At 34.3% G+C, this 23,668-nt stretch overlaps 1 protein-coding gene across 1 annotated transcript in view; it reads left to right on the top strand.

Moving 5' to 3' along the window:
• Positions 1 to 23,668, top strand: part of LOC118649822 (A disintegrin and metallopeptidase domain 3-like) — a 72,231-nt gene that overhangs the window by 26,155 nt on the left and 22,408 nt on the right. Inside the window, exons 8-13 of the mRNA XM_036297237.1 lie at positions 4,492 to 4,563; positions 4,788 to 4,954; positions 5,824 to 5,905; positions 11,464 to 11,600; positions 14,533 to 14,722; positions 22,357 to 22,455. Coding sequence (XP_036153130.1) covers positions 4,492 to 4,563; positions 4,788 to 4,954; positions 5,824 to 5,905; positions 11,464 to 11,600; positions 14,533 to 14,722; positions 22,357 to 22,455 — 747 coding nt within the window. The remainder of the gene's footprint in view (positions 1 to 4,491; positions 4,564 to 4,787; positions 4,955 to 5,823; positions 5,906 to 11,463; positions 11,601 to 14,532; positions 14,723 to 22,356; positions 22,456 to 23,668) is intronic.

The following is a 23,668-nucleotide window of genomic DNA, read 5'->3' on the forward strand; positions in this document are numbered from 1 at the left end:
AAATTTTTCCATCAGGTCTCTCAATGAGTGCCATAATGTTCTATATTTTCTTCACAATAGGAAATATTCTGGTCTCTAAATAATTTTTTTAAAAACAATAACAGGAATGAATAGATGAACAAAATAATGAAGAAAAAATACAATTTTCTTTTCCAAGAGATAAAGTATTTGCATGTTTTCCTGTTTTTAATAATACACACACATATATGTATATATTCAGGTACTTTTGCTTTATATATGCTATTTTGTAAATGAGTTTATGCTGTCTCATATTAATGTGTTATTTCAATTTAATTTTAATATATTGTCCAATCAATATATTTAATATAATTTAATTGATTTTACGAGCTAATCCCCTTTGAGGGGCATTTACATTTTTTATTGTTGTTGCTGCTACGTGGGAATAATACTGTGTGGCCTCTTCATTAGGATGTTGAACACATCCTGAAATATCTGCAATTTTCACTCACCTTTCCTAGTGTATGTCCTTATAATATTTCGTAATTCCTTTGTCCATATGTGTCTGTGTGCACCCCTTAATTTCTTGGTGTGATTACACATGATTTTCCTAATTTGGATTTTTAACCTTTGAGCTTTTTTTTTTTTTTTTTTTTAATATATTTTATTGATTTTTTACAGAGAGGAAGAGAGAGAGATAGAGAGTCAGAAACATCGATGAGAGAGAAACATCGACCAGCCGCCTCCTATACATCCCCCACCGGGGATGTGCCCGCAACCCAGGTACATGCCCTTGACCGGAATCGAACCTGGGACCCCTCAGTCCGCAGGCCGACGCTCTATCCACTGAGCCAAACCGGTTTCGGCAACCTTTGAGCTTTAACATTGGTTGAACCACTGCCTTTACTAAATGTTTGCCCTTGTCTGAGAGAGTTTTTTTCTTTCCTATATTTTCTTTCTGTTGCAAAACTAAATAACCAAACAATACATACATTGTAGCTGAACCTCATGTACGTGGGAAAGTTAGAGACCTACATTCAGGAGAGCTTCAGAGATAAAAAGTGGGACTGCAGTATATATGACCTTCTGAGCTAGGGATGAGGTAATGTGCTATGGGGCTTTTGAAGGGTCACTGCAGGATGATAATAAGAGCAGATGTTTAGTAAATAAAAGTTTTCCTTGCCATGTCAATGGATTAAAAAGATTCTTGCTGTTAACGTCTAATATTTATGATCTTGTGTATTCTTCTTAAAAATGTCCCTATAACTTTTCTTGTAATAGTTGTTTAGAAGTGATGAACTTTGTCAGGGAAATCTTTATTTCTCCTTTGATTCTAAATAATACCCTTACTGGGTAGTGCAATCTTAGTTGTAGGTCTTCGTATTTTGTAACTAAATGTTTTGTGCCAGTCTCTTTGGCCTGTAAAGTTTTTGTCGAGTAATCAGCTTAATAGTCGGAAGTACCTGATTTTCTCTCAGTGCTTTAAAAATTCTCACTCTGACTTGAACATTTAGCATTTTAATAATGATATATATTGGTATAGGCCTTTTTTGGGTTCATCTTATTTGGTACCTCTGTACTTTCTGGATTTGTATGTCTACTTTCTTTACCAGATAAGGGAAACTTTCTGTCATTTTTTTTCCCTAAAAGCTTTTCAATTATTGCTCTCACTCTTTTACCTCTGGTACCCCTATTGTGTGAATGTTGGTATGCCTGATGTAGTTTCAGAGGGCCTTTAATATATCCTTATTTTTAAAATTTTGTCTTTTCTTCCTTTTTTCTATTTTTTTGTTTGTTCTGATTGTGTGTTTTCTGTGACTTTGTCTTCCAGATCACTGCTTTGATCTTCTACTTCACCTTATCTTTTGTTCCTTCCCTCTAATGTACTCTTCATTTTTTGTTATTATAGTCTTCATTTCTCACTGGTTCTCTTTTATGTTTTCTATATTCATTTTTTGTTTCCAATAAATTTGTTGACATTATCACTGAGTTCCTCTATTCTTCCTCTAAGGCAGGGGTCCTCAAACTACAGCCCGTGGGCCACATGCAAATACAAATATTGTATTTGTTCCCGTTTTGTTTTTTTACTTCAAAATAAGATATGTACGGTGTGCATAGGAATTGGTTCATAGCTTTTTTTTTAAACTATAGTCCGGCCCGCCAGCGGTCTGAGGGACCGTGAACTGGCCCCTGTTTAAAAGGTTTGAGGACCCCTGCTCTAAGGCATTGAGCACCCTTAATACCAGTGTTTTGTACTCTTCATGTGATGGATTGCTTTTCTCCATTTCGTTTAGTTCTTTCTCTGGAGTTTTGTTCTGTTTTTTTCTTTTGGGACACGTTTCTTGCCTCCTTGAATTATCTGACTTCCTGTGTGTGTTATGTTTTAGGTGTATCAGCTATGTCTCGTGATTTTGGCAGATTAGCCTTATCTAGTAGGTGTCCTGTAATGCCCACTGGCAAGTCTCCATGGTCACCTGAGGCAGATGCTCCTGGGTTTCATTTTTGTAGGTTATGAGTGCCCTCTTGTTGAAGTTAATCCTTAGTTACTGTTGGACTGTCAGTAGGTGGGATTGACCCTTAGGTTGACTGACCTTGAGGAAAGGTTGTGACCTCAGCACATGAGCTGTTGTTCAGGGACTGTCCTCACAAAAAAGGATGTGATATAGAAGGGCTCTAGTGCCTGCTGTGTCTGCCCTTTGGGGGTGTTTTTTTGGAGCTGGTTTGGTGTTGCTCTGCTGTGATCTAAAGCCAGCCATGAGTGTGGGCCTCATGAGAGGGACTCTTGTGCAGGCTAAGGTCAGCCATTTCCTGTGCTTTGTTGGGGCCACCTGATAGGATCTACAAAGTGATCTGAAGTTGGTTGCTGCCTATGCTTGTAGGTACCCGGGTGTGGCCAGGCTGTGAACTGAAGATGTGATTGGGGCTCTTAGTAAGAGGCATAGGGCATGTCCAACACCAGCTGCTAGTTGTTTGGGGGTTTTGAACCTTTGAAAGATTTTAAGAAAGTCTTCAGAATAAGCCAAAGTAGGTGGCTTATGTGGAAAAACTGCTGGGAGAGATTCAGGCAGGGTGTGGTGTGTGAGTTTGTTGGGGTGGGTTTCAGGGAATCACTAGGGAGCAGCCTTTTCAGCATTTCTGGTCCTCATACCATTTTTGTGATAGCTTCCTCTTTTTATCCTAAGTCATAGGCCTTGTGTTCAGCTAGTCTTCAGGAGATTCTCTTTGATGGCTGTTCTGTAAGTTAGTTGTAATTTTGATGTCATTGTGGGAAGAAGTGAGCACAGTATTTACCCATCCGGCCATCATGACTGCATGGCAGCCTAGATTTCTTAATGATTAAGGGAACTATGTTAATATCCTTTACTATGACAGTTAATTTCTATTTATAATTCTCTTAAAGTTTATTTTATACATTTTTTTGCTATGTTATTAGTTACCATGAAGTTTAGAATGCTTCCTTCTTTCTGATGAATTGAATATTTTATCAATGTTCAATTATATTGATAAATATTATGTTTATTTTTTGCCTCAAGCTTTTTTATAATAATGTAACTATTATACTATTAATATAACTATCGTATTATATGGCATCTGCTTTTTATCTAATAATTTTTTGTGCATATTTTCATACTTTTAATACTGTAATGTCTTCATAATGAAGATGTTTTTAAATTTGAATTTGCACATAGTGGTTTTTTTATAGTTGTTGCCATTTGGGGTATTGATAATTTGTGATTATTGACTCATTTCCATAATCATATATTTTTCTTTTGTGTCGCTTTTTACATTTTTAGCCTCATAGAGGTCCATCCTCACCCATACCACACACATGCTGTAGTGTATAAATTTATAATGTGGTTTATTGAGAAAGGTCATATACAGATAAATAGCAAAGTGCAAACGATCTCCAATGAGCTAGGAGAAGAGAATCATAGACTCCCTTTTGTCTTTATCAGAGACCTGTGGCCAATGCATTTTCTTTTCTGTCACTAGTCTTCTGCAGACTTGCTGGAAATTATTGAAAATCTCAAACTGCCACTTTTGTGCTTTTCACAAACACTTAGACATGTGTGTGAACATATAATATGAAGGATTTCAGAGAAAATATTAATTTTGTTCTCTTAAATGAGGGTATATTCTTAATTTTTTTTCACGATTATGGTACTCAGAGCTCTGTGTTAGACCAAAAGACTTAGTGGTTTAGCTAGAGACTTGAGTTCTGGTTCTTACCCTTAGCATTTATAATCTTAAATTTTGACCCTTAATTTTTGTATCTTAAATTTAGGAATTTTAAATTTTGACCCTTAATTTTTGTATGTGTAAACAGGAAGATAATCATAACTCTATCATTTTAATTGTATTGACTAATATGTAAATGCTATAGGTTTATGCCTAAAACTTAAGCATTTGATAAATCTTAATCTTCTGCTTTTATCCTTTCACTTAAGCACTTATTGTAATATTTTATATATATTGAAATGTGGTAACTTAGTAATTTTCACCGGAAATTAAGAAACAGAATTTGTCTTTCAGTATGGTTATATGGGCTCTGAAGTGGCTGCTGCAACTGAGAAAATTGTCCATATCTTTGGTCTTGTCAACACTGTAAGTTTTTATGATCCATAAGAAACATTCTCATTTATGCAATAACATTATTTGTATGGGTAAAATTTACATTGTTATAAAAGTATAGTCCTACCAAGCTGTTTTACTTGCAGTGGGTTTCATGCCCAAATTATAGCAAATTGAATATATTAGCATTCTGTATAGAGATGTAATAATATATTTCTGATTGTCTAAACTGTATATCATGTATCTTCTGTTTTCAGATGTTTTCCCAGCTGAAACTGACTGTTATGTTAACATCTTTGGAGATCTGGTCAGATCAAAATAAGATTTTATGTACTGGGGATGCTAATGAACTACTACAAAGATTTGTGTCATGGAAAGAAAGCAATTTGCTTCACAGGTCCTATAATATGGCATTCTTGTTGATGTAAGTTCCTTATTTGCATTGATAATAGTGCTTATCAAATTATTTGATATATTAGCTATAAACAGTATATACCAAATTTTATATATAATGACCAAAAATAGTGTATGAGTACAATGTTGGCAAAATGCAAAATAAAAACATCAGATAACAAGGTGAATCAAGGTCAGGTTTGGGAATTCAGGAGCAACATTTCCTAAGAATAAAAATGAATGATGACAGTTTGTACATCCTACCTCTCTTTTTTTTTCTTAGCATTTTCTGTCTCTCTACTTGCACTCCAAGCCAACATTTTTATATACTTTAAAGGTTTTTCTATGTGCAAATCATGGCAATAAGCTTTCCTGAGTTTTACATCCTAGCATTATATCCACCCAGAAGTGACAAGGGTGTTGATTAATTTTTTGGAAGGATTAGCCACTGCTGGATTCTGGGATGTGTATCAAATAATGTTGAAGCATCTCTTAGAACCTAACTTTGCAGACTATCTACCCCAACACAAAAATGATTAATCACATTGGACTTGATATGTAATATTCACATTTAAAAAAAACATAGCTTTATTGAGGAATCCAATTCTTAAAAAGTGATTGAGCCCTAATCGGTTTGGCTCAGTGGATAGACGTCGGCCTGCAGACTCAAAGGTCCCAGGTTCAATTCCGGTCAAGGGCATGTACCTTGGTTGCGGGCACATCCCCAGTTGGGGGTGTGCAGGAGGCAGCTGATTGATGTTTCTCTCTCATCGATGTTTCTAACTCTCTATCCCTCTCCCTTCCTCTCTGTAAAAATTCAATAAAATATATTTTAAAAAAGTGATTGAGTTACTAATAATTTAAAATGCACTTATTCTCAAGAAAAATTTTATTATTTAGTTATAGGAATTATCCTAATTACATGGGAGCAACATATCATGGAAGGATATGCGATCGAAAGCTTGCTGTAGCAATTGCTCTGGTATGCATTTTATTCCTATTTCTTCAGTAATTACATACCCTTTTGAAAGTTAATATATATACTTCAAGAAAAATACATACAGTGTATCAACCATACTGTTTTGACATATTTTAGAAAGTGATTTTTAATGGATTTAGAAACTCAAATGATGAAATTTTAAAAGGATTTTTATAATGGTAAGATACATATACTAGTAAAATATAGTTATCTTAACTATTTTTAAGTATACAGTGTTAAGTTTATTTATATTGTGTGAAACATATCTGCACAACTTTTCATCTTGCAAAGCTGAAACTTTGTACCCTTTGAGCAACATGGCCCTATTTTCCAAACCTCCTAGCTCCTGGCAACCACCATTGTACTCTGCTTCTGAGTATGACATTTTTACATTCCACGTATGAGGGAGATCATGTAATATTTGTCTTTGTCTGGTTTATTTCATTTAGCATTATCCAAAGGCAGGGTTAAATTATTTTTATGGCTGAATAATAGTCCATGTATGTATGTACGTATGTATGCATGCATGCATGCATATGTGTGTGAGTGTGTGTATGTGTAACATTTTCTTTATCCATCTGTCAATAGATACTTAGGTTGTTTATATAGCTTGGCTATTGTGAATAATACTGCAATGAAATAGCAGTGCAGATACCTCTTCTATTTCAATTATTTTGGATATATACCCAGAACTGTTTTTGCTGTATCATATGGTAATTCTATTTTTAATAATTTGATGAAACATCATACTGTTTACACCAGTTTATAATCCTAGCAGTTCACATCATCAACACTTGTTATTTTCTGTTGTTTTTTATCCTCACCTGACCCCAGAACATGAGGTCAAAGAGAGGAAGGAAGGAAAGAAGAAAGGGAGGGAGGAAGAAAGAGAGAGAGAGAGAGAGAGAGAGAGAGAGAGAGAGAGAGAGAGAGAGAGAGAGAGAGAGAGAGAGAGAGAGAGAGAGAATGAATGAGAAACATAGATGTGAGAGAAAAATATCAATTGGTTGCAGCCTGGGGATTGAACCTGAAACCTAGGTGTGTTCCCTGACTGAGAATCTAACCTGCAACCCTTTTGTGTATAGGATGTTGCTCCAAAAAAATGAACCACCCAGCCAGGGCATATTCTGGGCTTTTAAATAGCAGTCATCCTAATTGATACGAGGTGATATCTCATTGTGGTTTTGATTTGCATTATTATGATTATTAGTGATATTGAGCATCTTTTCATGTGCATTTTGGCTTTTTGTATATCACCTCTGGAGAAATGTCTATTCAAATCTTTAGTCCTTATTTTAATTGACCTATTTAACTTTTTGTTGTTAAGTGGTAGGAGTTCTTCAAAGTATGGATATTAATCTCTTATCAGATATATGATTTACAAATAATTTCTACCATTCTGTACGTTGTCTCTACACTTCATTGATTGTGCCCTTTGAAACACAAAAAGTTCAAGTTGGATGTAGTCCCATTTGCCTATTTTTGCTTTTGTTGCCGGTGCTTTTGGAATTATATTCAAGAAATTCAAGAAAATATATGTCACAAAGCTTTTCCTGTGTGTTTTATTCTAGTTGTTTTGCAGTTTTGGGTCTTATCTTTAGATTTTTCATCCATTTTGAATTACATTTTGCATAGGGTGTAACATAAGGGTCCAAGTTTACTCTTTCCCATGAGGGTATTCAGTTTTCCCATCACCACTTATTGGAGAGACTTATCTTTTCTCCATTCGATATTCTTGTTGAACAGATTATCTTTTCCTCATTTTGTGTTCTTGGGAGCCTTTTTATAGACATTTGAACATATATATGAGGGTTAATTTCTAGGCTCCCTATTCTATTTCAATGATTTATAGGTTTTTCTTTAAGTCAACATAACACCATTTTTATTGCGTTGGCTTTGTACTATCTTTTGAAATCAGTAAAAGTGAGTCCTTCTACTTTGTTCTTTTTTTCAAATTGTTATTCATGGTCTCTTGAGATTCCATAGGAATGTTGAGATTATTTTTATTTCTACTTCTACCAGTAAATGCCGTTGTGATTGTTGTGGGGAATGCATTGAATATTAAGATGCTTTTGGAAAGTAGTGACATCTTAACAATATGTTGTCCTCCATTTATGGACATGGACTTTTCATTTATTTGTGTCTTCTGTAATTTCTTTCAGCAATATTTTGCATGTTCACTGTACAAGGCTTTGAAAACCTTGTTTAAGTTTGTCCCAAGTATTTCACTTTTATATGCTATTGCATCTTGAATTACTTTTCTTTTTAAAAAATAGACATAATTATATTTTAGTACACAACTTTTGTCTAACCAAAAAATAAAATACCACAGTAAAATAATAACAAAAAAACATGGTATTTCATTTGCAATGCATGACAAATGGTTAACATCTCTAGTCTTAAGGAGCTTTTAGAAACCAGTAACAAAAACACTAATCAGCCCTAGCAACTGAAAAAAAGAGAAAGAAAATGAAATAATACAAATGACAATTAATGATTAAGAATTTATGACGATTGAGTTGACCAATGACAGAAAATAATTTCTTTGCAATATCACACAATCAAAGAATAAAGACACTAATATCTATGTTTTCGGTTTTGAATGATTTTGTACAGTTTCTACTCCCTCCCTTAAGCAAATGCTGGGACATAAATTGATGAGGAGTATCTACATTATGAAAAAGCTACAGTTGTGACTAAAAATATAAATTTAGGATACTTTAGACCTAGAATTTCAAATTTTGGAAATTATTTCAACAAATTAGTCGAACAAATTCAAAATGAGCTATATAATAACCAATATATATGCCCCAAAGCACTACTTGCCTATCAACTGTTCATCAACACAAACCAAAAGGACGTGCACAAAACTCCATTAATCGTAGATAAGAGCATAGGGAATCTAGTCAATACAATTATGGTAACTGTGTGTGGTGCCAAGTGGATACTAGAAACATCAGGGGGAAACTGTGTGAAGTATATGTTTGTCTAATTACTGTGCTGTACACTAAAACAATACAAAATAATACTGAATGTAAGCTGTAATTGAACAATAAAAAAAGAGATTATATAAACTGGGGAGCAAAATTAAAAGGAAAACAAAGGCACTTGAACTAAAACTGTATACTTAACAAATTTCTATATCCTCTAGAATCTCAAATAGATGATTGTTTAATGAAAATATTTTACCCCATGATGAGTGAAATTAGGAACATATTCACCTAGTACTCATGGGAGCACTGGGGTAAGGTGTTGCAATGACAAGTCCTAGGCTTCTCTGTAATGATGTCTCTTCCATTCCCTGGATCCAACAGCAGCAGTGAAAACAGTCAACAATGCCTGGGTACAATTCTCTCCATGACACACTTTAGGTCACTTTTAAACATTAAAGTTTCTGAGTCTCATGTTTCTGATCTGCAGGGAATGTCCAGTGCAGTTGAGATTATTCGTTTTAAGTATATGGAAACGTAACACATTTGTTTTGATTTTATATCCTGCAATTCATTTATTAGTTCTAAGAGTTTCTTTTATGTGGAATCTTTAGTGTTTTCTCTGGCTGCTTTCATCATTCTCTGTTTGTATTTGGTCTTTGCTCCTATTATAATGTGTCTTTTTTTGTGATTCTCTTTGGATTTACTCTCGGTGGAGTTCATTGAATATTTTAAATCTGCGTGTTCATTTTCTGCCACAGTTTTCCAGCCCATTATTTCTTCAGTTAAGCTCTCTGCCCCTTTCTCTAACCCTTTTCCTTAGGAGACTTATAATCCATAGACTGGTCTGCTTGCCAGTGTCCATGGGCTCTTTATATTTTCTTTATTCTTTTTCTTTTTTGTCCTCTGACTCAGTGATTCCAACTGACCTATATTTAGGAGTGATTGCTTCTTCTGCCTCATTAAGTCTGCTTTTGAATCCCTCTGCAGTGGTTCTCAACCTTCTGGCCCTTTAAATACATTTCCTCATGTTGTGACCCAACCATAAAATTATTTTCGTCGCTACTTCATAACTTTCATAACTGTAATGTTGCTACTGTTATGAATTGTAATGTAAATATCTGATACGCAGGATGGTCTTAGGCGACCCCTGTGAAAGGGTCATTTGACTGCCAAAGGGGTCGCGACCCACAGGTTGAGAACCGCTGCTCTAGGGAATTTTTAAGGTCATTTATTGTATTTTTTTAGTGCAAGAATTAAAAAACATAATTTATATCTTTTTGTTAATATTATACCTGGAATTTATTTCAGACATTTAAGTCTTGTTCATCATTTGAAAATCAATTAATGCAATCTAGCCCATCAGTATACCAAAGAAGAAAAATCATGTGATCAATATCAATAGATATGAAAAAAGCATTTGACAAAATCCAGTACTATTTATAATTAAAAAATATGGCAAACTAGGACTAGAAGGGAAATTCTTCAATTGAGAAAGAACATTTATAAAAAATCCTATAACTAATATCACTACCTTTTGGTGAGAAACTAAATGCTTTTCCACTAAGATATGGGAAAGGCAAGACTATAGCTTGCCACTCCAATTTAATATTGTACTGGGAGGGAAAAACACAATAACAAATGCTGTGAGGATGTGAAGAAATAGGATCTCTCCATTCATTGTTGATGAGAATGAAAAATGGTGCAGACACTGTGGAAAACAATTTTCAATTTCTTACAAGATTTGACATACTTTTACCATATGATCCAGATATTTTTCTCTTTGGCATTTACAGAAATGAGTCGGTTAATTACACCCATATACAAACCTGCACATGAATGTTTAGAGCAGCTTTATTCATAACTACCAAATATCAGATGTCCTTCTGTAGGTGAAAGGGTAAACAAACTGGGGTAAATCCATATTAAGGAATATTATTTCGTGACTAAATAATGGGCAATTTAGTCACTAAAAGACATGAAGAAAACTTAAGTCATTAGTCAAAGAAGCCAATCAGAAATGGTTAAATACCATGTGATTCCAACTCCATGGCATTATGGAGAAAGAAAACCTGTGCAGATAGTAAAAGATCGTTGGTTGTGAGGGGTTTATGTCTTCCTGACATTACTGCTTCTCAAGTATTTTATTTTCTCCTTTATTTTTAAAGAAAAGAAATGCTACTTGAAAGGTTACAGTATTCTGCCTTATTCAGAAAAATCAAATAATTTGACTTTTTTCCTAAAACTACTTATGAAGTCAAAACTGAATGCCAACTTAACCCTTAAGAATTTGTGTATTCTTTTCATGGGAAAATAATACAGTGACTGAAAAAATGCTTATTATAAAAAAAATTTTAAATTATTTTTATTTAAATCAGCAACATACAATAAAAGTGTAAAATTGCATTAATTTGTTTCATGTCAATGCCATTTGGATTTAAAAAAAACACTTCTTAAAACAATCCACTACAATTTACCATATTTTCATATTCCTAAGAAATTATTGAGCTTTAGAGTGCTATTTTCTTAAATGTGTATTTGCATTTAGGTAGTATGACCACGAATTATTTATTGAAATGATCAAATGGGTGAAGAAATAACTTAAGCAACGTATTTTTTGTTTGTATTTAGTATCCAAAGAGGATGTCTTTAGAGGCATTTTCAGTAGTTATTGCACAGCTGCTTGGAGTTAATCTGGGGTTAAGTTATGATGACAGCTATAATTGTAACTGTCCAGGAACTACATGCATTATGAATCCTCAAGCAATGTAAGATGTTGTTTCTATCAATCTATATATTTTTTGATAAATGTTTGCAGTAGTTTTTGATGTATAATCTCTTGCATGATCACTTAAGAGTAAGACTATTTTTATTAAATATATTTGTGCTTTTTTAAAACATATGAAATAAAACTAGGATTTGATATTGTAGAAAATGTGCTTAATATTTCTATATTCAATGTCTAGAAAGAAAGTGTTTGTTGTAATGACTTTCTGGGGCTTATAGAGTCTTGAAGTGAAATTTATTTATCATTTAAAAAATGTAACAAGCATTGACTGTGTTGCAGAGTTTTATATGTTTGCCTTATCAATGGTTAACAAGATAGGTAAGTTCTAAATATCTTAATGTTAGCCCATTAGGAACAGGAAAGAAAAAGTGGCCATAGAATAAACAAAATATAAACATCTTATGATAGGTGCCCAGAAGGAGGTAAATAAGGAATACATGGGGAGAGGAAACTTTTTAATAACGTGGCCTAGGAAGTAATTCTGGGACCTGAAGAGAAAGAATGAATTTGGTCATGTAAAGAACTTGTTAAGTACTTTTTAGGGAAAGCAAGTGACTGATATTTGTATAGCAAGAAGCTTGAAAAACTCAACAGATTAGAATAAGGAGATTGAGCGGGGGGTTTGGGGGGAAGTGATAAAAATGCAAAATAAAAGAAATAGCTTGGACTATAAGGACATATATAGAAGGCATAAGGAGAATAAAGTAAAATGCAAGGAGGCTAAAGAACAATCCATCAGGGAAGAAGTCCAGGAGTAACTAACATGGGGTATGTAGGAAAGAGCCTGATTGTGTAATCATGATGTGAGAGGTGGGATTTTATGATCAATGTAGCAAACCACATTTTAAATTGATTTATACAGAATGGCTAATAAAAATTATCTTAAAAAATGAATGAACAATATATCAGAGTGAAATCATTATAATAATATTTGGGAGATGATTCTCATAAATGCAGCAATTTATTAAGATCAAGATAAATGAAAATGGCAAGTATTATTGTAGATTTTTGGATAGCACAACTTATTAACTGATATTGAAAAAGGCAAATGTTAGGAATGGAGAAGTTGCAAAATCTTTAGGCATTTTGTATATGTTATATTGGAGGCATCGAGTCATTCATTAGAGTTAAGTGCACAGTTATATGGATCAGGATCTCTGAGGACAAGGGATCTAGAGTGTGTGAGCCATCAGCATATTGATGGGAATTAAAACCATGGACAGATAATTTAGAAAGGAGTTGAAACTAGTAAAAGAGGTGCCCTAAGATATAGCTTTGCATTCTTGTCATAGAAAGGAAGGCACTATTAGAATAAAAACCAAGATAGGATGGCTCCTTCCCTGGGGAGTACTATGTTTTAAAAAAGGGAGACGATGGAATTCGGATGGTAATTTAGTCCCCACAAGTCTCTCACAAACTAAAGAATAAAACTAGGAAAAAAACAAAGAGCAAAAGCATATTCTATGTTTCCAAAACTGGAATGCACCAAGTATACCAGCAGGTGGGTTCAAACCGCTAACAAAATAAAACCTACATGAAGTAAGTAGCTGTGCAGGAGGAAATAAAATTAACACAGTGGGATCTCTAAAAATCTGAGAGACCTGGGAGCTCAGAAATCATTGACTCATCTGCACACCCCAAACTTGACCCTATTGAGCCTGAAATACCATGAAGCTCATGCCATTACTGGAACCCAAATTGGTGGGAAAATTGCAAATATCTTGCATAACATCAATGTAATTATAAGAAAGCATTTCATAAACTGAAATTGAGGAACAATTTACCAAAAAATCAGGCTGTAATAATAAAACTTTTGAGGTCATAAAATCCAATGAAAAATCATAGGTGACTAGATTAAGGATACATGAGAACTAAATGCAATGATTGATTCTGAACTTTATCCTTTTGCTATCAAAGTTCCAATATTGTGCTGAAGGAAAATTCTGAATAAAATTTTACGATTAGGCATTGATAATATGTCATCACTTCCTGGTTTTAAAGTATCTGTTTTAGGTGAATTCATTTCTATGTATGAATTACACATTAAAATATTTACACTTATGAAAACATGCTAACCTTGGTTGGTGTTAGTTGAGCATAGTCTCATGCAGGTTGCTGGTTCAATTGCTGGTAAGAGCACATGCCCAGGTTGAGGGCTTGATCCCCGGTAGGGGCCATGCAGGATGTATCTGATTGATGTTTCTCTCTCTCCCTCTCCCTTCCTCTTTCTCTAAAATTAATGAAAACATATTTAGAAAAATATTCTGATGTTAACTTTTTACTGTTTCAGGAAAAAAATATTGGACTATATTTGTATTATTTTTCTAAGTTTTAGATTGTTACACGATTAAACAAAAACTCATTCAACAGTACACATAGAAATATAGAAATTTGAAACTAAGAAATAATCTAAGGCTTATACATTTTATATACTTAATGTTGAGATCTTTTAATGGATTATTACCAAGGAACAAGTGTTGATTTTTCACTAATACAATCAACTATCTTTTCTTCTTTAATTTTCCATATATATTTTTTAGTATACTTAATATTCTTAATTCTAATCAGTGCTACTTATAATAATGATTATAAATATGATGTTGACAATAATAATGCAAAAATGAATATTGGGGCATACTTAAATAGTTTGTTATTCCAGGCATTGTTGTTTTTAATATATTCTAACTCATGTCACCTTAACTTCTCTACTTTCTAGATTTCTATTACATTAAATTACAATATAAATGAACTCGTTGCTTACATTTATGACTACCATTAAAAATCAAAGCACTCTCCCCTCCTTCTTGTTTTTCTCTGACTGAAGGTGTACAGAATTAATAATGCTATATTGACGAGTGTGACTTTGATAGTGATTTTATTCCATTTATCTAAAGAATATAATTTAATTTTAGACGTTCCCGTGGTGTAAAGTCTTTTAGCAGTTGCAGTGTGAATGAATATGAAGGTGTAGTTTCACAGCCTGGATTTGAATGTCTTCAAAATCAAACCATTTCAAAAGTGGTTGTCCAAGGAAGACTAGAACCAAGCTGTGGTAATAAACGTTTGGACTTTGGAGAGGAATGTGATTGTGGCCCTCCAGAGGTTAGTGGCAAACATTGATAGCTTACCTAAAGATTCATTTTTGCTTGTTTGTCATATAGTGCTATAAATATAGATGTGATACAAAAGGGGGGGGGCTTTTGTCAAATGCTGCACCATTTTATCAAATTTCTAAGACATGGAGATAAGGGACATGTGAGAACTGACTCATCTGAATTTGAAACATTTGAAAAATTTAAGTATGGAGTAAGTATAGCATGGATTCAATACGATTTTCTTTGTTGTGTAACCATTAATAGCAACAGTCACCTTTCTGTATCACAAACACCAGTCCCTTCAATAATATAATCATCACCTAAATCATCTGGATTCTTCCCAAGCGAGTGCCTTGGTTCCCTAAGTTATAAAATGTGTGTTATTTACCTCCCCATCCTTGCATCTGGGAAACTTCATTTATTTTAACCTGATTGCACAGAATTGAATAAATCATAATCCATCATTCATTATTGTTATATTTGTTTTTTGCTATTATTTTTTTTCAGTTGTGCTTGGTAAGATGACTAATCAAAGAAGTTTGTTGTGCCTGTCTTCATATACTTATGCATGGTGAAGTTGATTGATATAGATTTTTTAGAAAATATGAAAGGTCTCTCATTATTAGGAATAAAATTCTGTATAACTTGATTGCATTATAATTGAATGACTCAAGTTTTCTGTATCTTTATTAATTTTGATTGCTTTTCTCCTCAGAACTTGAGAAATAATATTGATACCTCCAACGATCCAGTTGTATTTGCCTAACTCTCACTAGAACTTAATTCATTCTTTATATTTTGAAGCTGTTTTATGGTGCAAACTTAAATGCAATTGGTTTTCTTCCTAGAAATTAACTTTTTACCTATAAAGAGTGAATATTCTTATATCTATGTTGCTTTCTGTTTTAAGTATACTTGGTCTGACATAACTACCTCTAACTCCATCTCCATCTCTGTTTCTATCTCTGTCTCTGCTCTGACTCTGTCTCTATGTCTTTAGGTTCCTTTGAGTTGGCATTTCCCTGATATTACTCTATTCTCATTTAGTTTTTTTGTACTATTTACTTCAATACCTACATTGTTTTAATTTATTATTTGATCTGTATTTGATTTGTAAAGTTATTAGTTTAGATGTTATTGTGATTAATAGTTTGCATATTTAAAAATTAACTGAGGTCCATGGTTTATTCTTTTTTTTTTTTTTCCTTATGGCTTCTTTCTGCTCGAGGATCTCTTCCAGGATCCTTATTGTATTAAGTTGTTATGACTCTTTACACCCCTCTAGAATGAATTTCTGTAAGTGTAGTTCTCTCAAAATTTTTATATTTTCTATGTCCATTTTGTTACATTTGTTTTCTAATTTAATTTTAGCTTATTTCTTCTGACCTGTGTGATCCCCCACCCCCACCCCCCACACACACTATTTATTTTCAGTGATTTAGTGGGTATGCATTTTTTTCCTCTTTAGTGATTATCTTCTCCTTTTGACCATGACTGTTCTTGCAAGTCTGCTGCTGCATATGTGCCTGCATTTCTCTAGGCTAGTTTTGTGATCTACCCTTGAGAATGTTCCATGTGCACTGGAGAAGAATGGATAATGTGATGTTCTGGGATGAAAAGCTCTGATAAGTGAATGTGCTATAGCCTTTCATCTATTCTAGTATGCCCCTTTGTATATCTGTGATGTCTGTGATAACTTCTCCTCTTTCATTTCTGATTTTGTTTATATAAGTCTTTTCTCTTTTTTTGCTCAGTGAGTCTGGCCTGGAGACTGTCATTTTATTAGTCTTTTTAAAGAACCAGTTCTTTGTTGTATTAATTTTTGTATAGTATTTTCTTCTCTATTTCATTTAATTCTGCTGTAATTTTTATTATTTCCTGTCTTCTGCTGACTTTGGGTTGGTTACCTTTGACCTTTTTCTAGTTATTTTTTCTTATTATTTTCTTATTAAAAATTTTAATGTTGACACTATTGCAGATGTACCTCATCCCACCCGCCTTTGCCCACCTCCACCCACCCCACCTCTCCTTCCGTTTACCTTCACCACACTAATATGTGTCCATGGGCTGTGCATATGTGTTCTTTAACTGATCCCTTCACCTTCTTTTTCCAGTCATTCTTATCCTCCTAGTTCATTTTTAAAACTTGAGTTTAGAGAGAGAGAGAGAAAGGAAGAAAGGAAGAAAGGAAGAGAGAGAGAGAGAGAGAGAGAGAGAGAGAGAGAGAGAGAGAGAGAGTGAGAGAGAGAGAGAATTTGTTGTTCCACTTTTTTATGCATTTGTTGGTTGCTTCTTGTATGTGTCCTGACAAGGGATCAGACCTGCAAACTTTCCATATTGGGACCATGCTCTAAGCAACTGAACTACCAGGTCAAGGCTCATTTTCTAATTCTTTAAGATGTAATGTTTGGGTGTTTACTTGGGATTTCTCTTGTTTTTTGAAATAGGCCTGTAATGATAAACTTCCTTTTTTTATTACTGCTTTCACTGCATCCCCAAAATTCATATGTCATATTTTCATTCTCATTTGTCTCTATATATCTTTTGATGTCACCTTTATTTCTTCTTTGACCCAGTCTTTTTTAAAAAATAGTATATTGTTTAATCTTCACATGTTTGTGGTTTTCTTTACTTCTTTTTTGCAGTTGATTTCTAATTTCAAAGCTTGTGGTCACAGAATGTGCTTGGTTCAATTTCAATCTTTTTGAATTTGTTGAGGCTAGTTTTGTGATCTACCCTTGAGAATGTTCCATGTGCACTGGAGAAGAATGGATAATGTTCTGGGATGAAAAGCTCTGTAAATGTCAATTATGTCCATTTTGTCTAATGTGTCATTTAAAGTTAACATTTTTTTTCGTTGATTTTCTGTCTGGATGAACCATCCAGAGCTTTGATTGGAGTATTACGGTCCCCAACTATGATTGTGCTTTTGACTGTTTCTCCCTAGAGTTCTGTTAGTGCTTACTTTATGTATTTTGCTGCATGCTATGTGCATATGAATTAAGTGTTATAGCTCCTTAATGTAGTGCCCAATTTTTCATATAAAATGTCCGTCTGGGTCTCTCTTTACCTTTGCCACTTTGAGATATGTTTGTAAGGTATAAGTGTGGCCGCACCAGCTTTTCTGTGGATGTCATTTGCTTTGAGATATGTTTGTAAGGTATAAGTGTGGCCGCGCCAGCTTTTCTGTGGATGTTATTTGCTTTGAGATATGTTTGTAAGGTATTAAGTGTGGCCGCGCCAGCTTTTCTGTGGATGTCATTCGCTCGGGGAATCATTTCCAACCTTTCATCTTGATTCTAGCTTTTTCTTTGCGGCTTAGAGGCGTCTCCTGAGGAAGCAAGGCTCCGTGGCTCTGTTTCTCTGTCTCGAATGCCAACCCGCCCACAACCATGGCTGAACCCTATGCTGTGTCCTTGCCCAGTTCCTGTCTCCAGGCTCAGCCACAGCTCATTCTGCTCACTCCTGCAGGAATGTCCGTGGAATCTCTTTGCTTCTACCAGATGAAGGGAGTGCCAGCCACTACACGATTCCTCCACTCTCTAGCCATGAGCCACTTACTGGCTGCAGTAGAGCTTCTGTGGCTTGTCTCAGTCCTTCTCCCTTCTCTCCTCCCCCATTTGCTCCCACTCGCCTACCTTTAGATATTTCAATGTGCAGATCTCTGAAGCATTTTTGTGAGTTGACCAGGGAATCCTTTGTTGATTTATAGCTATTCAAATTGCTGAAATTTTAAGGCTGAAACCAAGGGGATCCCTCAAGCTGCCATTCTTTTGATATCATTCCCTCTGTAATTGATTTTTATATATACTATAATAATATCATCTTTTTCAATTACAATTTTTTAATTGATTTCAGAAGAATAGAGAGGGAGAGAGAGTTTGAAACACCAATGATGAGAGAGAATCATTGATCTGCTGCCTTCTGCATGCACCCCCCTTCACCCCACTAGGAATCGAGCCCTTATCCAGGGAATGAGCCCTTGACTGGAATCGAAACAGGAAATCTTCAGTCCTTAGACCAATGCACTATCCACGGACCAAACCAGCTAGGGCAAAAATATCAACTTTTAAAGATCACAATTTATTTAAAGACTAGAGGCCCGGTGCACAAAATTTGTGCACTGAGGGGGGGGGGATGTTCCTCAGCCCAGCCTGCACCCTCTCCAATCTGGAACCCCTCGGGGGATGTCTGACTGCCAGATTAGGCATGTTCCCACAGGAAGTTGGACATCCCTCTCACAATCTGGGACTGCTGGCTCCAACTGCTTACCTGCCTGCCTGATTACCTCTAACTGCTCTGTCTGCTAGCCTGATCACCTCCTAACCACTTCTCTGCCACTCCGATCAACACCTAACTGCTTCCTGCCGGCCCAATTGCCCCCAACTGCCCTCCCCTGCCAGCCTGATCATCTCTAACTGCCCTCCCCTGCCAGCCTGGTTGCCCCCAACTGCCCTCCCCTGCTGGCCTGGTCGCCCACAAAAGCCCTTTCCTGCCGGCCATTTTGTGGTGGCCATCTTGTGCCCACATGGGGGTGGCCATCTTGTGTGAGGGTGTGATGGTCAATTTGCATATTATCTCTTTATTTTATAGGATTGTCCTCTCATTGCTGTGAATCAATCTTGGTTATTGACCAAGTAAACATTTATGAGTTTTTCTGTTTTTTTCTACTCTAATGCCACCATTTTAATTACTATAAATTTCTATTAATTTGTGGGATATGATTATATATCCTCCAGCATGATTTTTTTTGGTGATCATGGCCTTTTGCATTTAGTAAGAATATCTGATTTGTTTCTTTTAGTTTCTACAGATAAAAAGACGGAAGAAATTGCATTGAACCTTAGATAAATTTGATGTTAGATAAAATGGAGGTATATGCCTTCATTTTTTATTTCTTTTAATTTATCTCAACAGTATTTTCTAGTACTCCTTATATAGGTTTTTTACTGATAAACTTTTAAATTTTTACTGTGATGTTTTAAAATTTTTATGATAGTTTAAATCATATATTTTAAAATGTTTTCTTTATTACTCATTTTTAAAAATACACTAGATATTTATAGTCTTAATTTTTTACTGCAATCTTGCTGAATTTATTTATTAATCCCATTAGTTTTTTTAGAGCAATTTATCTGTTAGGAGCATAATGTGAATCATATGTATTTTATATTTTCTAGTAACATTTATAAAATAAAATAGGTGAGATAAATTTGCATAATATAATTTGATTTAATATGTCAAATGTAGTATTATTTCAACATATAATCTGCATAAAGTTATTGTTGAGTATTTTTATTTTTAATATGTATGTGTTAATACATTTTATTAATAAAATACATATAGGCATATGCACACACATACACAAACACAAACACATGTGAATAAGTATAGAAACAGAGAGACATCATAAGAATTGGCTTATACAATAATGGAGACTTTGTCATGAAATTGAACATACTGTCACCAAACCTAGATGTCAAAATGAAGGAAGATCCAGGAGGAAGGAAGAATAATTGCAGACTTAACTGTTCCTTCACTCCATTGAGATGAGTCAGCAATCAGCCACTTTAAGTTAATGCTGTCATGAGTTTTGATTCTATGGATGTTGGGATGGAGTGCATGTGTTTTGCCTAGGAGGTAAACATGATGAATCTTTGGAGACCAGATGGTGAAATGTGATAGAATATCCCCCAAAGCTTTGCATGTCCTAATATTAATAACTTGGAAATATGTTACTATACATGGCAAAAAGTACTCTGAAGAGATGATCAAGTTTAGGATCTTGAGAGGGAGAGATCTCCTATGTTTCTTAGTGGGCCATATGTAATCACAGGGATACTTATTAGAGGGAGGCAGGCAGGTCAGAGGCTATGTGAGAATGATATTTGAAGATGCTACATCACTGGTTTTGAAGATGGAGTAAGAATCCATAACCCAATGAATGCAGGTGCCCTCTAGAAGCTGAAAAGGCAGTAAAATGATTTTTCTCTATAGTTTCCAGGAGGAATGAAGAACTTTCAAAATCTTAATTTTAGTCTCTTGGTCTTTTGACTTCCAGAACTGTAAAATAATACTAGCACATGCACGTAGTTTTAAGCTACTAAATTTATGGTAATTTTTACAGCAGAAATAGGTAGTAAGTATAAGATTGAATTAATTCTGTGTTCCTTGTGATACACAAACACCTTGAATGGATTTAAAGATTCCTAGCAAATGGACTGCAGTTTTTCTGCAGAGAACAACAATTTCTTTATCACAGCATGTGTAGATTCAACACTTTGGCCATCTGGGCAAGATAATTTCTACCAATACATTTGTATCAACCCCAGAAGCAGCATTTGGGTGGCATGAAGTCAAGATCCAAGTTTTAAGAGACTGTTAGTAAGGATTGTTAGTGTGAGAAAGATGTAAATACATGAAGGAACTCTGTAGGAGGAAATCAATATTCCAAGAGGTTCAAAAGGAGCACCTAACGATTTTCATTAACTGGGTCAGTGATATGATAGATACAGTAATCAGAGTAGAAGTACGCGTCAGAGGAAAGTTTACAAGAGCGTTTGTTTTTCCTTAGATAATAAAGGCACACCTCCAGATATATACAACGTGGCTAAGGGGAATCATGTCAGTGTTCAAAAGTTTGGGCAAAAGCTGTCTACCTCCAAAGTCAATAAGTCTCAGGTTAAGTTTTCCTGATAGAATGGCTATTCAATCCTTAGGTTAAGGGCAGTGATGATAATCTGGTACAAGATCACCAAAGCATTCTGAATTATATTCATTTGTGTTGTTTTCCTTCTGGCTAGCTCAGTTTTTGAATTGTATATCATTAATATACAAGTACTTATAAGTAAAGTAAATAAACAGACTACCTCAAGGGAAATTGGTGCATAGAAATATAAAGTAAACCAGAATGTGCATATATATTCAATATGAACACATTATTAGTACAATAAATAAATTGAAACAGACCTAAATTCCTAGTTATTTTTGCCTATACGTTTTGCTAATTTTTAAATATTCTTACCAGTCTAGTAAAATATCACTCTTGCACTGAATAGACAACTATAAGAAAGTTGGAAATCAGAGTATACTATTATAAAGAGCATTTATTCTTTTTGTTCTCCAAGACTCCAATATCTTTTTGAATTAATCTTTAATATAAAATTTTGGAGCTAAAAATAATAATGAAGAACAATTTTCTCTGAATAGGTTTTTATAATGATAAAATATTTTAATTTAGAAACCTCTATTTTATCACAATCATAACTTGTAATATATTCCCATAATTATTTTTGAGAAGACTTGATAATATGGAAAAGTACTTATGATGTACTCAATGAAAAAAACCCCTGAAAACTCATTGTTCATATTTTTACAAAATCAAAGAGGATTGAAAATGATTAGATTAAATTATTAACAGTTCCATTTCTTGAGCATGAAATCATGAATAATTTATTACCATTGTCTTCTTTACTAAAACTATATGAAGTTTAAATAAACAGTGTTACAAGTAAATATAGAAGTAAACATTATACTGTAATTGTAATTAACTTAGAGACAAATTTTAATACCCTTTGACAAATGAAATTATTTATTTGATTTAAAATTTCTATTATTTAACTTGATTGTATTTGCTTTTAGAACTGTAGTTTTGCAAAATGCTGTAATGCGAACACTTGTAAATTGATTGGAGGTGCAAAATGTGGCACTGGAGTATGCTGTAATCGAAAAACTTGTCAGGTAACCTCTCAGAATATTACATTTTTTTCTTCACGAAGTTTTTATGTTCTTGTGCATTAATTATGGTTCAGGTTTTTAAAAACTTGTTTTTATACACCTTTCAAATATGTTACTTTATGTACCCTCTTTATACACAGTTGGTTTTATAATTTAGGTGATATCCTTAGGTCTTTTTCTCCCTACTATTTAGCTCCACCACTCAAACAACTGTGTTGTTTCAATTTCTACTCAAGATCCATCTGGTTATTGCACTCAATACCAATTCCAGATTATTTGGGTGCTATGAATTCCTTGCAGCGATGCCTGAGTGAAGCTCTTCATCATCAAACAACTTACGATAAAATTATAGATGAGCCAGCTAACACACACTTGACATGCAATGCTCCAATAAAAGACAGTGATTTTTAAAAAATCCCATTTTGAAAGTAACAGAAAAGGAATCCATGTAGAATAATCATCAACATGCAACACAAACAATAGTGGAGTTTGCCTTGGGCAAAGACTTCTAGCCTAGAAGTGGATTGAATTGATTTCCCTTCGGAAGTTTTCCATTCAAGTTTTTCTTTGTAGCCACATCTGAGCGGAGATTGGTTAGGATTTGCCTTCTGTGGATTGCATCATTATAGCACCTCATTTAGTATCACTTTCAGGATTCTATGACAAATATAAAAGCTAATTAATGAGAGATTTTGCTTGCCAGATGTGTTTTCTCTGTGTCAATGGAATCTCTCACAGCATTATTCTACTTTGTTCTATATGTGTTCTTTTTTACTCTATAGGCTAGTAAATAGAACTAATGGTCGTTTGTGTTCAAGGCACATGAATGTAGAAGGCAGTGTAGGGTTCCTACTTCTTAGCAATAAATCTTATTGCCTTTCCCTTCATTAAAGCTCTCATTTTAACCTTTGTCTCCAAATCACCGAATATGGCTTTTCTAAACAGCCTATTGCCGTTTATCTACATCCCAAAGGGTAGTTCTTTAAAATGGAGATAATCACTACATTTGGTTGAGTGAAAATTCACAGTACAAGTTGCTAGGGAGAGCTTCAGGGCAAGAGTTAAATCTACTTTATTAGTTTAAATTAATTTTATTATGTGGTATAGTATAGTACTTTGCTTTTGCTCTCATTTTGTTGTATTGTCAATCAGCAAGCTAGAGAAGATGCCTTACTGAGCCAATTAGTTAGGAGTCATTTTTAGTACGTGCAGGTTC

This window comes from Myotis myotis, unplaced genomic scaffold, assembly GCF_014108235.1.
Source record: "Myotis myotis isolate mMyoMyo1 unplaced genomic scaffold, mMyoMyo1.p scaffold_m19_p_3, whole genome shotgun sequence".
Lineage (NCBI taxonomy): Eukaryota > Metazoa > Chordata > Mammalia > Chiroptera > Vespertilionidae > Myotis > Myotis myotis.